General features: G+C 39.9%; 1 protein-coding gene across 1 annotated transcript in view; it reads right to left on the minus strand.

Annotated features, from left to right (window-relative positions):
- The window catches only part of Syt9 (synaptotagmin 9), a 176,663-nt gene extending 165,200 nt beyond the window's left edge, over positions 1–11,463 (minus strand). The window contains exon 1 of the mRNA XM_046438162.2: positions 11,108–11,463. Coding sequence (XP_046294118.1) covers positions 11,108–11,252 — 145 coding nt within the window. The 5' untranslated portion in view covers positions 11,253–11,463. The remainder of the gene's footprint in view (positions 1–11,107) is intronic.
- Between the last annotated feature and the right edge of the window lie 4,239 nt (positions 11,464–15,702).

Here is a 15,702-nt window from a genome sequence, read left to right on the forward strand (position 1 = left end):
AGACTGAAAAAGTAAGCTCATTTAGTTTTTTTTTTTTGCTTCAAATTTTGTGCATGTACCTTTGGTACCTATAGCTGCAGTCCAAACTTCTTTCTTGAACTCCTGTGCCCAACCAAAGACATCTCTCTAGCAACCCTTCCCTCTTTGTCCCACATCATGTACTCCATACTACATCATTTCCATCACCTTCCCCAGCTTGGCTTCCAGGTCAATGCTCTTGCTTGGATTTTCTTCTTCATTTCTGGTCCCTCTATAATTCCTTGGTGATTCCTCAACTTCTCTCCAAACCCTCAGTGTTGGAGAGTTCCAGAACTCAGTTCCAGTAAACTTCTCTCCTCTATTCACACTGCCATCCTAGATGATTTCAGTCAGACTCATTTTAATATCATTCATATGCCAATAACGTTTACATGTGTATCTCCTGCCCAGCCATCTTTCCTCAAACTCCAGGCTCATGTTTCCAAGTTTCTAGTCTGTTCCCCTACTTCACTCACTAATGAGCATTTCCAACTTGACACATTCAACACTTAGCTCCAAATCATTCCCCTCAAACATAATTCTCTTACAGTTCTGTTGTCAGGACAAAATCTTGGAGTCATGCTTAATTCTTCTCTTTCACACTCCACATCCATCCAAGAGTAAAACCTGTCAGCTCTACTTTCAAACTTCCCAGAATTGAACAACTTCTCACTACCTCCACTTCTATCACTATGATCCAAACCACCGCCATCTCTCACCTACATTCTTCGGTTCATGACTGCTGTCACTGATTCCACCTTTCTCTCTACAGTCTGTTTTCCACATGCTGATCAGTGATCCATTTAATTTTTTTCTACTGGTTTCCCATCTTATTCTGAGTAAAGTCAGAATTCCTTACACTGGCTTATAGGCTCTACACTCAGAATGCCATCACTTCTCTGACCTCGCCTATTACTACCCTACCTCTTGTCAACTTCACTACAAACCCACTGGCCCCTGCCTCGGGACATTTCTGCCTATTGTTCCCTTGCCTGGAATGTTCTTCCCCTGATATGTGCATGTGTTGCTCCTGCATCTCCTGATCTTTACTCATAAGCAACTTCTCAGTGATGCTATTTTAATTTCTATGCCTTATTCTCTCCCCATACTTTTTTTCTTAGATCATACCTAACATACTATGCAATTAATTAACTTATGTACTATCATTTTCCATTTGCCAACATGTATGTTCCATGTGGGCAAATTTTTTGCTCTTGTTTTGTTTGTACAACATTGCTATATATACCATTACATGTATGTACATACAGATATGCCTGTATGTAGGCCTCTAGGTTTTGTATAAACAGTCACGTGCCACATACTGACATTTTGGTCAGTGATGGATGTCATATACAATGGTGGTCCCCAAAAATTGTAATTGAGCTGAAAAATTCCTATCACCTACCGAATCTTATCTGTCTTAATATCATAGCACAATGTATTACTCACATGTTTGTGGTGATGCTGGTGTACATAAACCTACTATACTGCCAGTCATGTAAGTATAGCACATATAATTATGAACAGTACACAGTACCTGATAATAATAAATACCTTGTTGCTGTTTATGTATGTATTATATCATACTTTTTGCTTATGCCTTTTACTTATACTTCTACTTATGAACTTACAAGGTTTACCATAAACAGTATGACATGTTACACTGGCAGCAGCCTCATACATCTCCAGTTTACCCTGTCTCTTGACTATATCAAGAAGCCATATCAAGTGATTGGCATATACCATTAGGTTTGTGTGAGTATACTATGTGATGTTCTTCCAGTGATGAAATTCCTTAACAACCCATTTCTCAGAACATATCACTGTCATTAAATGACTTCACCCAGAACAGAGCTTGGCATATAGCAGATGCTTAATAAACATATAATGAGGAAATTAAAGGCAACCCCAATTATAACCTCTCTAATCAATCTTCCTCCTGTCTCCAAAATGATCTAATTAAGGGGGAAATCTGCTTAACTCAATCTTTAGTTTAAAATCTTTCAGTGGTTCTCCAGTACTAAAGCTGATGCAAACTGAAATATCTAGTTAGGTATATTCCATAAATGTGATAAATAAAATGTATATGTGGAGGTAGGGTCGGGAAACATGTGAAAAGCAGACAGTTGGGACCTACCTAAGAACATTTGATCCAATTCTTTTAAATAATTTTGTCTGTTACTTAGCAATTGACAGAGAAAAAGAAAGAAACATCTCCACAGCATGGATTGGTGGGCACTGAGCAGGTCTGCTGTGCTTACTACCTTCTGGGCCCTATAACACCAGAGAAAACAGACTGTACATAATCACAGACTACACTTTTGCAATGCAACTGAACATATTGGTTTTTTTTTTTCATTACTAAATAACCAGGCAAGGAAGCAAGATGTCACTGTTGGCATAGTCAGAAATTATATCCAGAACCCAGATGTTTGAACCAGATGATTAAACTTGCTAAAGGCAGTCTTTACAACTGTAAGCAGGTAATTATGCTTGATATTCAGAGTGACATGATTGGGGATCTAACATAGGTAACCTTCCATTCAGTGATTCCCGTCTGCCAGGACTTTACCTACATAGGGAGAACATCATCAGCACCGACTGAGGTGTATTTCCCATGAGGAATCAGGAAGACAGGAGAAGCCACAGTCACAGAACTTCCCATAGCTGAAAATCTCCTGGAGTACTTTGCTGAAAATGGATCCTTTGGGTTCATCAAAGCAAACTGTACTTTCAAGACTTCTGTGTCAGTGTCCCAGCCTAGTCCTCAGTGGACTTTGACAATGGCATACAAGGACTTTACGATCCACTAGTGTTTATAGGGAAATCTCAGCTCTCAACATTCCCAGCACACACTGCACCTACTATTGCCAAGGATCCATTCTCTCCTGTCTTGCAGCCTTTGTAATTTCCTAGAACACCCATCCCACCCACAAGTTCCAGGCAAACTGCTCCACCCCAAGTATAGACTTCTCTAGGAAGCCTTTATAGATGCACTCAAGTCAGCTAATTACTTCTCTTTTCCTGCACTATATCCAGTACATATCTCCGTCCTGACTTGACTTTATTAATTGAAATTATTATTTTATCTCAATTCCATAGGGGTGGTAAGCTTGTCTAATGTATCTTCAAAATACTGAGGCCTGACCTAGTATATGGCACTTAAGAGGCACTCAATGAATGCTTTTTTAATTTAATTTAATTTTAATTAGAAAAGATTGATCAAATCAGTGGGGCTAGCATAAAGGTTACATTAGGGAAGGGTGGAATGGGGAGGAAAAGAAAATATTAAAAAATATAAGTTGTACATTTATCATAGTTCATACAAATAAAGACATTATTTTGCATTGGAAAAGAATGTATCCCTGAAATTTTAAAAGATGATATAGTATAATACACTAATTATAATCAAAAAACATAATTCACTATTCAGAACTCCTAGGAGCTAATTCAATAGAATATTTACATCCTACATAAAGCAAACTGGTAAGAAAACACTTATATTCTCAAAAATAAATTGGCACATTGTATAGAATAAATAAAAATTACATGAGTTAATATAAGTAGGTTAAAATATTCAAAATATTCAATACTACCATCAATAAAATACAAATTGAAATAACTAGGTAGCTACTAAAAGTGTTCAATTCAAACCTTTTGCTCACATTCTACCACCAACTGTTCTAGACATGTAGCAGGTCTAATCAACATAGATCTTCTAGAAATCGACTTGAGTTCATGGTTGCTAATTTAACATTTAAATTTTTTTCCCAAAACAAAGGAGACTATAGATACATGATTTATATCCAGTGAAATTTTTAGAAAGCTGGAAACATCCCCAAAAGAATTAGTAAGTAAAAAAAGTGTAACTACTCTTTCACACAGTCATAATCATAATAACTGAGCAATGGTTTTTCCTCATGGAAAAATTATGTAATCATAGTAATGATGACCAATATTTATTGAGCATTTACCACATGTCAGATAATATGGTAACTATGTGACATGTATTATGAGATAGATACTAGAATGGAGTTGCCAGCCTTAGCAAATAAAAATACAGGATGCCCAGTTCAATTTAAACTTCAGATAAACAACAAACAACTGCTTTGCATACATATGTTCCATGCATTACTATGCACTGTTTACCTGAAATTTTTTTTTTAAAATATTTATTTATTTATTTTTTAGTTTTCAGCAGACACAACATCTTTGTTTGTATGTGGTGCTGAGGATCGAACCCGGGCCGCACGCATGCCAGGCGAGCGCGCTACCGCTTGAGCCACATCCCCAGCCCTACCTGAAATTTAAATTGGACTGGCATCCCATATTTTACCTAGATATTAGTAACCTAGATCCTTGTAACCCATTTTACTGATGAGAAAACAGGATACAGAGGCTAAATAACTTTTCCAGGGCCATGCAGCAATAAATAGTGATAAAAAGCTATGTTTGCAAGAAATTTTACCTACATATGATTACGTATAGGTAAAATAGATAAATGCCAATGGACCACAGCTAAAAGGACATGTGGGGTAGATGATACCACTACCAATGATACCTATTTATCAAGCAATAATAAAACATTTACTCTGGGCATTGTGCCACAGGACCCATCTACTCCCATTTGACAGATGAATAAAATGGAGAGTGAAATCTTTTGCTTAAGGTCACTAAGCTGGTAATTGCAGGGTCAGAGTCTGACTCCAAAGCCTTGGCTTATTCTGATTTTCTCAGTGATTTTCTTGTTCTCTTTCTTTCTTTCTTTCTTTCTTTATTTTTACTTTCAAGTACATTTCTATCACTGTTAATTAAAAAAAAATTTGTGTGATAAAATGCACACACAAGGATGCATGAATATTTCAAGGAGATCTGCAAAGCATACTCTTCAGGGTTTGCTTTGGTCTACAGACATTCCTAGAGAGCCAACTAAATGAAACATCTGAAAGAAAAAAAATTGTGATGCACAATTCTGGCTACAAGGAAGATCAATGATCCCAGTGAAAACTCCACAACTCACATTGTAATTTCATTCAGAAAGAAGTGCATACTCTACCTTATCCTTAAAAAATGATACTGCTCTCCCATTTAGGCCTCTCACTAAGTAAGCTCTTCCCCTACTCTATACACATTGGCATGTGAACTTGTTAGTTCCCTCAAGTCACTCTGGTAAGGAGTGAATTATGAATTTTTTCTAAGCAACCATATAGAAAATTTCACATGCACACATGAACACAAAAGTGCCAGTATGCTTTTCCAGTAAAAACAATATTTATGTTCTATACATAATAGGGAATTTTAGCATGAGTTTCCCTCAGCTGTCAGATTAATTTTTTACTTCAGAGTTTTGTCCACATCAAAAAGTGTGTGCCTGAGAGAGGCAGCTGGCCACAGGGCTGCCTGTGATGCCTTTACCACAATTTGCTTTTTTTTTCCTCTCTTGATAATTACCTCATGACTAAACCATTCACTGGCCCATGTAGAGGAATCCCACAGAGATGAAAACACACTTGTTTAAATAAAATATTTATGAAGAAGCCCTAAAATGTCACTGAAGTAAATGCAAATTAGATCTTCACATATTGTGCATCCAATATGCCACTCATTTCTTAAAAGACTTTATTTCCTGATTGCAATTAACATTAATTTTTTAAAAAAATTAATCCCATTGTGCATAATCACACCAAAGTCTATTCATAAAAATCTGGTGTTTTAAGATTTATTTTCTTTTGACTGACTTGAAAAGTTTGAATTAAGACTAACCTTTAATCACGATGGTTATTTTGAAGATTTTTTTTCCTCAGAAACTATATTTAATTATTATTTCACATGTACATTTCCTAATAAGTGATTTCACTATAATTTATCACAAGGTGACATTAACAAAGTTCCAGCATTCTGGCCTTTAATGAACTCTTTGAACAATATTTTTCTCAATATAATTTGAGATTCTTTCCCCCTCCTTCAAATTGGGTTCGATACAATAGAGTCTCATTATATTCTTTTCATGATATTTTTAAAGAGATCTCAAAATAAAAATTTGGCATAATATTGTCACAAGAAAGTTAGGAAAGAGCTAATATGGAATCTAACCATACAAGGGTAATAGTCAAGCTCCCTGGTTTTTGATACCATTTTTTCCTAATTTTGCAAAAAAGAAATGTGATCTGAGCCAAGAAGAGTTAGGTGCTCTCATTCTTTGCCTCATGGTTTCAAAGTTGTCCTCCACTGGGTTGTACATTAGAATCAAATGAAGAACTTAAAAATTATACTGATACCAGGTCCTATCCACAGACAATTCTGATTTAATTGGTCTAAGATACAGCCTGGTCATTATTAAATTTGTGTTTTTTTCTTTTTATTTGTTTGTTAGAACTCCGTATTTCTAATATGCAGCCAAAGCTGAAAATCATTTGTCTAAAAAAATTTTTTTTTCCAAATACAGTAACATTTATCTGGAGAGAAGGATCACTAATGATGAGACTTAAGGCTCTGCTTCACAACCAGACCTTGTGAATATTTTATAAACCTTGGGTACATGCTAAAGAGTCTCCAGAATACGAAGATGGAATGAATGGAAAACTAGTACCCTGGACAGAATTTGTGATAAAATACTAAGGTGAATCTCTAGTTACATAAATTTAACCTACAACTGAGGATTAAATTACACAAGTACAGAATAGAGAAAATAGGTTTAGGATGACTGTTAGAAAAAACATTCTAAGTTCTTAGTCTATTCATCCCTCCATATCTGTGGGTTCCATCTCTATGGATTCAACCAACCATTAAAAATATTAGAAAAAATTGCATCTGTACTGAACATGTACAATTTTTTTCTTGTCATCACTCTTTAAATAATATAGTATAACAGCTATTTACATAGCATTAAGTATTATAAACAATCTAGAGATGATTTAAAGTTTATGGGAGGACATACATAGATTATATGCAAACATAACATCACTTTATATAAGGTAATTGAGCATCCTCAGATTTTGACATCATGAGGGGTCCTGGAACCAGTGTCCTATAGGCACCAAGAGGCAACTATAAATGTTATGTGACTACCTAAGAAGCTACTTTGACTTAGACCAAACTCTATTTTTCAAAAAAGATACATAGCCTCTGGCTACTTTACTTCTCTACACTTCACTTTGTTCATATATACCAATAACTTTTAGTAATGCTTCTGGTATTTTAATGTGCCCACAACTCCCTTGAGGATCCTATAAATATATAGATTCATAGTCAGTAGATCTGGTTTTAGCCTGAGATTCTGCATATCTAACAAGCTCCCAGATGCTGCTGATGCTGCTGGCCCACCCCACAGACCAGAGCTTTGAGAAGCAAAGTCTCAGAAAACTGTTAGGAGGACCAAGAGAAATGACCTACATAAAGTGTTTGTTGGTACCCTACCAGAAAAAAACAAAAATAAAAAAAAAACAGGAAAATTATAAAAACATGTTTAAAAACTAGAAATTATATGATCTAATCCTATTGTCTTTCCAGATGTGGACTACAGTAGGTCCAGATAGTTTAAGATTGTTCCCTCCTAACAGCCAAAGATGTATAATGGAGAAGAGGGATGAGACTAATTCTGAAAAAAGTATAAACATGATCAATAAGTAGAAGTGTAAGAGAGCTTTTAATTCCTACAAGGGAAATCTTCCAACAATAAATGCAACTCTACAACCAATTGGCCTATTGACAATGAAGTCTCCAGTTACAAACTATAAGCATAAATCAATTGGTGATATTCAGAAAATATTCTAAATATTCAGATCTCAGGTTACAATACAACTAAGCTTGTCTACCTAAAGAGGCATCATGCACACACTTAATACGTACAAAATGTGAAAAACAAAATAGAAAACTTGTCATTTCCCTCCCAACTCCAACCTTCTTTATGAAATCTTCTGCTCAGCAAATGGAGTTACTTAGGTCAAAAACCTTTAGGATCATCCTAATACATCTTTCATTTTTCACATTCCTTCCATCAAAAATACTAGTGGGGCTGGGGATGTAGCACAGTGGTAGAGTGCTTGCTTAGCATGCATGAGGTCCTAGGTTCAATTCCTAGTATCAAAAATTAAAAACAAACAAAAAAATTAGTGGCTGTACCTTCAAGTTGTGTCCACAATCCAGTTACTTCTCACCACCTACATTAGCACTATCCTGATCTATCCTTAACCATCACCTCTTTCTGCATTCCTGAAATAGCTTCCTAACAGTTTTCTCTGTCTTTATCCTTCCTCCACAGCATTTTCTCAGCATAACATTCAGTGTTGCCACTTCTCAACAATATTTAAGGCTTTGTATATATTCAGAATAAACACAAAGTCCTTACAATCATTAACAAGACCTTATAGGATCTGCCCTCTTCAACCCTTGACCACATTTTTTGTCACTCTCCATTTTTTCACTCTTCTCCAATCACCTCTGACGTCACTGCTCTTTGTAGCAGTGATGTTACTGCCTCAGGACCTTTTCACTTATTCTTCTTTCTGCCCCAGCCACACTGGTCTGTGACACCGCCTTACCCTACCTCTGAAGAAATGAACAAACATCCTAGATACAGTGACACTCTGCTATCCATAGGGGATTATAACTAGTTTTCTCCTTTTATAACTAATATTTTTAGTGGAGTTTGAAAAAACTAGCTACCACTGTGTGGGTATGAACAGACAATAGGCAAAGAAAGCTGGAAGGTGGCATTCAGATGGATTTCTTTTAAAAAAAAATGGAAGTCACCCATCTACAGACAACTCTCTCTGGGGACCCATACACCAAGGCTGCTCTACACAATTGTTCTGCTTCACACCACACAATAGCTTTATTCACGTAGTGTTGTGCAGTGTAGCTTCTCCAGCCACTCAGCTTTTAGGGCTCACAGATTAAGGCCACTCTTGGCTTGCACAAACAGCTTCAGCGGGAAGGAGATAAATGCATCTGATGTAAGAATTAATGTGAGCAAGGCAAGCAAGGAAGGAAATGGAGGGAGATTTGGCCTGAGCTGAAGTGCCCTGAAGGAAAGGGTGCACTTTTGATGTCATCTTTGGCCTCATTTCCTCTCACCTTGCACTTGAAGTCTCCCTCCCCTGCCTCATGAGCAGGCTACTTTATGACACAAACTAAAGAGCCAGAGGGGCATGCGGCTACCTCAAAACCATGTGCCCTAGTTTAAGAAAGCAGAGCACTGCTTTCAGGAACTCAAAGAGCAGCAGGGCAGACTCCTATCTACAGCTATTTCTCAGCCAAGGAATCAGATTTCCTCTCTAAAGAGTATTCTTTGTGGCTCTTCCTCGAGGGCTGGCCAGTGTAGGGACTGAGGAGAGCCTAAGAAGATGGAATTCAGTCCCTTGATTCAAAGGAGCAGAGCCGCCAAGTGGCCCAAATGGTTTGGTGTGGTAAACATGCAATTTAGACAAGCCTACCCACCTTCTCTTTTAAAGCCAAAGATGATGGCTTTTGTGGGATAACAAGGAGAGCCCATGACACAGTGTCAGGTAACAAAGCAAAACGTTTTAGCACTAACACTTGCTTTGCGTGAAGCATGTTAAAAAATGATCTTGTAATCTTGCTGTGTAAGAACAGAACATCACACACTTGGGACATCTTTCTGGGACTTGTGTTGGTGAGAGGAGCACTTCATCAGCATCTCTGGTCTATGCAGGGCAAAGCATCCAGCAATGAGCCACACACAAGCTGGATACTAAACCTCCTGGGAAATCCAACTAGGATCACTGAATTCTCCTCTTTGAGGTAACACATTAGTGATCATTTGATAAACTTATTAATGTAACCCACAGGCAGTAGAGAACAATAATCTTTCTTTTTCAAGAGAAAAAAATGCTTTGAGTACAGAAAATTGATATAAACTTTAAACGGCTGGCATTCTCCACCCATATTTTGAATATCCTATCAAGGATATTCTATTTAAGTCAGGCTCAGTGTGAAACTCTTTAGGAGACAAATAATTCTCTAATATATCCTTTGGGCAAATGTATTTTTATATAATGGATTGGCTTAAAATGAGGTATACTGGTACTGAATAATTTGCACAGCAATAGCTCATTGCCAATATTTATTACACACAGGAATATCAAAGGAAAGGCCATTTTCTCATCCCATTTTAAACAATCCAACCACAATATGCTTTTTTTTTTAATTTGAAAGTTCTTAGGTTAGGAGAATATTCAGGAAAACGATTTCTCCAGGTGAGAAGACTCTCATGCAAACATTTGGAAGGAATGAACTAGTAGTGGATGAGAAGAGTGCGAGACCAGGTGCCCTTAGGGAAATCAAATGGCATCACTAAAACTCCCTCCTCCAACCTTAATTGGTCAAATGCCAAAATAAATGAACTTTCCAAAGTTAGGAGCTTCTCAACTTTCACTAGGGATAACAGCAGGTGCACAAGCCATGACGGGAAAACCCACCCAAGTGTGCTGGGCGGAGGTGCCTTGGGAGTCAGGCGCCCAGGCCCAGGCCACCTCCGCGCCTTGTGACCCGCAGGGAATGGGTTCAGGTCCAGCTGCCCAGAACCAGTAGCTTCCCACCTCCAGATCCCGTCCCGTCCTTTTCAGCCCAGACCAAGGAAAGAAACTAGGTGCTTAGGAGCCAAGGTAAGCAGCTCCCGGTGGGATTCAGCCGCAGCCGGGGTCCGTTCCCAACTCCCAACTTCCCAGAGTTTCCTCTGGCCTCGTCCCTCTTTTCACAGCTTGGGAGGCCGCCGGGCCTCCCCTGGCTCAAGACGCAGAGACTGGGAAGTAGAGTTCCAATATTAGAGCTCAGGAGCTGCCCCCAGGAGCCCTGTAAAGGGGAGCGCAGGTGGCGGGCGTGGTTCCTCCTGCCCTACCCCAGCCCACCCTAACTCGGCCTCCGTTCTGCAGCCTCCGCCCGGGTCCCGCCCGGTTCTAGCATCAGGCCACGGGGCACACTGCTTCTTGATCCCTCTTCAGGCTCAGTGGCCACCCCCTGCCCTCCGCCAGTCCGCGTCGCTCTTCTGCTTCAGGCCCCGGTCATCCCCAAGTCCCAGCCTAGGGCCCTTTTGGTCGCGTCAGACGGCGGCGGCGGTGGCAGCACTCACCTGGGTCACGGAGCCGGGGTCTGGCACGGTCCCGCAGGTGGTAGATGAAATCTTGGCAGCTGTCGTGCTCCAGGGCCCCACGGGCACAGAGCTCGGCCAGCAGCTGCAGCGCCTGGTGACAGAGCGCGTCCCTGGCCCCGGGCATCGCCCCCCCGCATCCTCGGACCGCGCCGGGCAGGCGGGCGCGGGAGACAGCCCTCCGCCTGCCAGCTCAGAGCCGCCGCCGCCGGGCGGTCCGCGCTCGCAGCCAGAGACCCGCCAAGAAACGTTCCGAGCTCAAGCCGGAGCCCCAGACGGCCCGGCCTCCCACCGGTTGCATGCAGCTCTTCCCCAGCCGGCCGGTCGGGCTTTCTCTCTCTCCCGCCCGGCCCCTCGGTCCCTCCTCCAGCGCGGAGGGGAGGTGGCGCCGCGCAGCCCAGCGCGCCTCTAGCCTTGCGCTCCGCCCGCCACTCGCTGCCGCCGGGGGCGGGGCTGGGATAGGGGTGCGCGCCGCGGGGTAGGCTCGCGGCGGCCCTCGTTTGGGCGCCCACCGAATACACCGGGCGCGTGTCGGCTTCTGGCGCAGCGCGGACCGAACTCGACTCGAACCTCGCACTCGGAACAGCCGCGCCCAAGCTTGGAGAGTGTGATCATGTGCGTGCTGCGGACGCTCTCGCCACCCAGTTCCTCTGCGGTGATGCAAAACCAAGCACCCCTTCCACTACTTCTCGCAGCCTATGTCCCAAGGCACATTCTGGGATGAGTGTCGCTAAGGTTGCAATCTGGACCACACCCATAGAAAACGGAGTGCCTGCCTCGAACTTGGAAAGCGCCTCCTGGCAGAAACCATGGACCTGAGGGTTCTAGACGCCCAAATTCTGGGTTTGGGGCCAAGAGTTAACAACAAAGGAAGGATTTCACCCACGTGGTGATTTGGACAAAGTGGAAGCTCTCCTATCAGGAGGTCAAATAAATGACTCCTGCAAAGACACCGAGGCTGACCTGGTTTTCTAGGCAACTGATGGAAATCCAAGGATTGTTAGCATTTCCCCAGCACCCACGGGAGTGTATCCCCAGATTTTAGTATTTGGAAGGGACCTCAGAGTTATCTCTCAACCTCCCAAGTCTTCAGCCCTTCCGGCAGTAAGTTCAGAAATAATCACGAAGTATTGAACTCTTTTGCTTGTGTGTCAGACACTGTACCACAAGCCTTTTGTATGTATAATCTTATTTAATTCTCTGGTTAGGTCAAAAAGTCTGTATACCTATTATCCTCATTTTGCTATTGAAAAACCAGTACTCAGAAAGGTGTCATTTGCCCAAGTTCATACGGGATAGAAGGGTACTTTTCTCCCTTTCCCTCTCTTTTGAACATTTCCTTAATACTAGTGACAAGCCTCATTCTAGAACAATTAGAAGGGAATCTCCACAACTGGCAAGGCATTCTAAGCCGTAAGGTTATGCTTTCTCTAGAGACATCTCATAGCAAACCATATTGCACAGAAAGGTATTCGGGATTCCATAGTGTTCACCCAAAATGGAAGATTTGAAATCCTGCTGTGAATGGTGCTAGGTTTCAAGGAGCTTAGAGGGGAATAGTAGAGAAAATGCAGAGTTGTGAAGAAGAATTCCTAGAGAATTGCTGTAAGACACATCCTCTGTCTAGGAAAATGAGGAGAGAGGAGAAACCAGCTGGGAGGGAGCCTATGGATGAAGTTGAGCAGGTATTGGTACTCCAAACTTATAGAGGTGGAAAGGCCATGTAACACTGAAGGTGACACTGGAGACAGCATGATGTAGAAATTGGCAGAAGTGGGTGTTAAACCTGTAAAAATATAACACCTATGTCAGAAAGGAACTGAAAACAGTAAGAAATGACTTTAATAAACCAAGTAAGATATGATAAAAACCCTAGATCAGGCCTAAATCAGTAGCTGATAGAAACATCTAAATTTGAAAAACATTTCAATTATCAACAAAATTGCAACAGTAGAATGAGGAAGAAATGAAAGACACTGAAATTTCAAAAAGTATACCTGGCTCATATGCAATGAGACCCTGAGGGCACGTAGAAATGCTAACCTAGAGTTGAGAGAGGGGAAACGCAATCAGCAGTGGAAAGGCAGAAACTGATTTGCCATATTGTATGGGTTCCTCCAAGAAAGAAGAACTGGAGAAATAGGAGAAAAATGTGGAATTTAAAATGTGGCTCAATTAAATGACTGGAAAGTAGCAATCAGAGAAGAGAGAAGAAAAGCTGAACAGAGGAGAGTCCTAGAGGTCAAGGGATGAGGAGTATTTAATAGAGGAGTGCTTAACAACACCAACTGTCAACTTTAAAACAGTTTAAAGAGAAACAAAACCAAGAACTGTCCTTTGGCTATAGCATGTAGTAAGACATTCAAGAATTAGAATAGTTACTAAGCAACCAACCTTGTGCAAGTTAAATATTTGTGCTTCAGGTTTCTCATCAGATAATACTAATAGGTGCATCATTGAATTGTTAATGAGATTACTTAAAGTAATATATGTAAATTTCTAGGAACAGTGCTGCCACACAGTATGGGCTCAATCAATATGTTTCTGTTTTTAGTATTATGTGTCTACTACAATGTACTAGGTGCTGAACACATTTTCTTAATCTATTACTCACAACATCCCAAAGTGGTGAATGGTTTACAGTCATGAGCCACATAACAAAGTTTTGGTAGATAATGGACCACATGTATGATTATAATGAAGCTGAAAGATTCCTATCACCCAGTGATATCTTTGCTGTCATAATGTTATAGCCCAGTGCATAACTCACACGTTTATGGACATGCTGGTGTAAACAAACCACTGTATTGCCAGTCATATAAAAGTCTAGTAATACAATTATGAACAGAACACAGCACTTGATAATAACAAACTATTTTCACTAATTTATGTATTTAGTACACTATATAGTTTATCATTATTTTAGAGTGTATTCCTTACACTTATAAAAAAAAAGAAAAGTTAACTTAAAATAGCCTCAGGAAGGCCCTTCAGGAGGTGTTCCAGAAGAAGGCATTGTTGCTATAGGAGATCATAATTCCATGTATGTTATTGCTCCTGAAAACCTTCCAGTGGGCAAGACATGGAGATAGAAGACAGTGATATTGATGACCTTGACCCTGTGTAGACCTAGGCTAAAGAGTGTGTTTGTGTCTTAATTTTTAACAAAAAAAGTTAAATTTTTTTAAATAGAAAAAAATCAGTAGGATAAGGATATAAATATTTTCATAAATTTTTACAATTTGTGTTTTAAATTTTATATAGTAAAAAAAATTAATAAAAAGCTTACAAAGTAAAAATGGTACAGTAAGCTAAGGTTAGTTTACTACTGAAGAAAAAAATTATAAATTTAGTGTGGCCTGTGTGTACAGTGTTTATAAAGTCTACAGTGGTATACAGTAATGTCCTAGGCTTTCACATTCACTCACCACTCACTCACGGACTCACCCAGAGCAACTTCCAGTCCTAAAAGTTCCATCCATGGTAAGTGCCCTGTGCAAGTATGCCATTTTTTAAATCTTTTTCTCCATAGTTTTATTTTACCTTTCCTATAGTTAGTTATACAAATACTTGCCATTGTGTTACAATTGCCTACAGATTCAGCACAGAAACATGTTATACAGGTTTGTAGGAGCAATAGGCCATACCATGAAGCCAAGGTAAGCAGTAGGCCAGAGCACCTCGGTTCGTGTAAGTACACTCAGATGTTCAAACAACAAAATCACCTAAGGTTGCATTTCTCATCATCAAGCAACACATGACTATTTCCTACTTTACAGATGAAGTAAAGTCATGTAGTTAAATAATTTGCTCAAGGACAAATTGGTACATTGTCTCCAAAGACAGTTACAGGCATCTTTCCCATTTCACATGGCCTTGAACAATGTGACTTCACTATTCCTCCCATCAAGAAGTTATCTACTGGATATTACCGTACACTTCTGTAGACTTTATAAACACTGTACACATAGGTACACAAAGTTTATATGTGTGCATATACGTTTATTAATATATATACATGTGTATATATACATATATGTGTATACATTAAAAATACATATATATTTTCCCCTTCTCCCCGAATCTGGGCAGGCCTTGTGACTTACTATAATCAACAGAATGGATGGAAGAGGTCTAGGGCTTAAGAGGTCTTGAAACTTTTGCAGGAAATCCTGCTGAAGAAACATCCCAAAGAATGAGAGTCAATGTTGAGAAAACATCATAGGAGAGGTAAGAGATACTACTATAAACTGAATTGTGTCCCCCCTCAAATTCTTATGTTTAAGTCCTAACTCCCAATGTGACTGTATTTGGAAATATGGCCATTAAGGATGTATTTAAAGATAAATGTGGTCATGAGAGTGAAGCCCTGATCCAATAGGATGAGTGTACTTTGAGAAGAATCATCAGTGTTTGCTTTCTCTCTTCAAATGCAAGGACAGAGAAAGCAGTGTCTGCCAGCCAGAAAGTGAGCTCCCTTTAGAAGCTGAATCAGCTAGCACTTTGATCTTGGACTTACAGCCTCCAGAACTGTGAGAAAATAAATTTCTGTTCATTATAAATTATTCAACCTCAGG

The sequence above is a fragment of the Marmota monax genome, unplaced genomic scaffold, assembly GCF_021218885.2.
Source record: "Marmota monax isolate L192 unplaced genomic scaffold, Marmota_monax_Labrador192_F-V1.1 WCK01_AAM20220418_F8-fsc00061, whole genome shotgun sequence".
Taxonomy (NCBI): Eukaryota; Metazoa; Chordata; class Mammalia; order Rodentia; family Sciuridae; genus Marmota; species Marmota monax.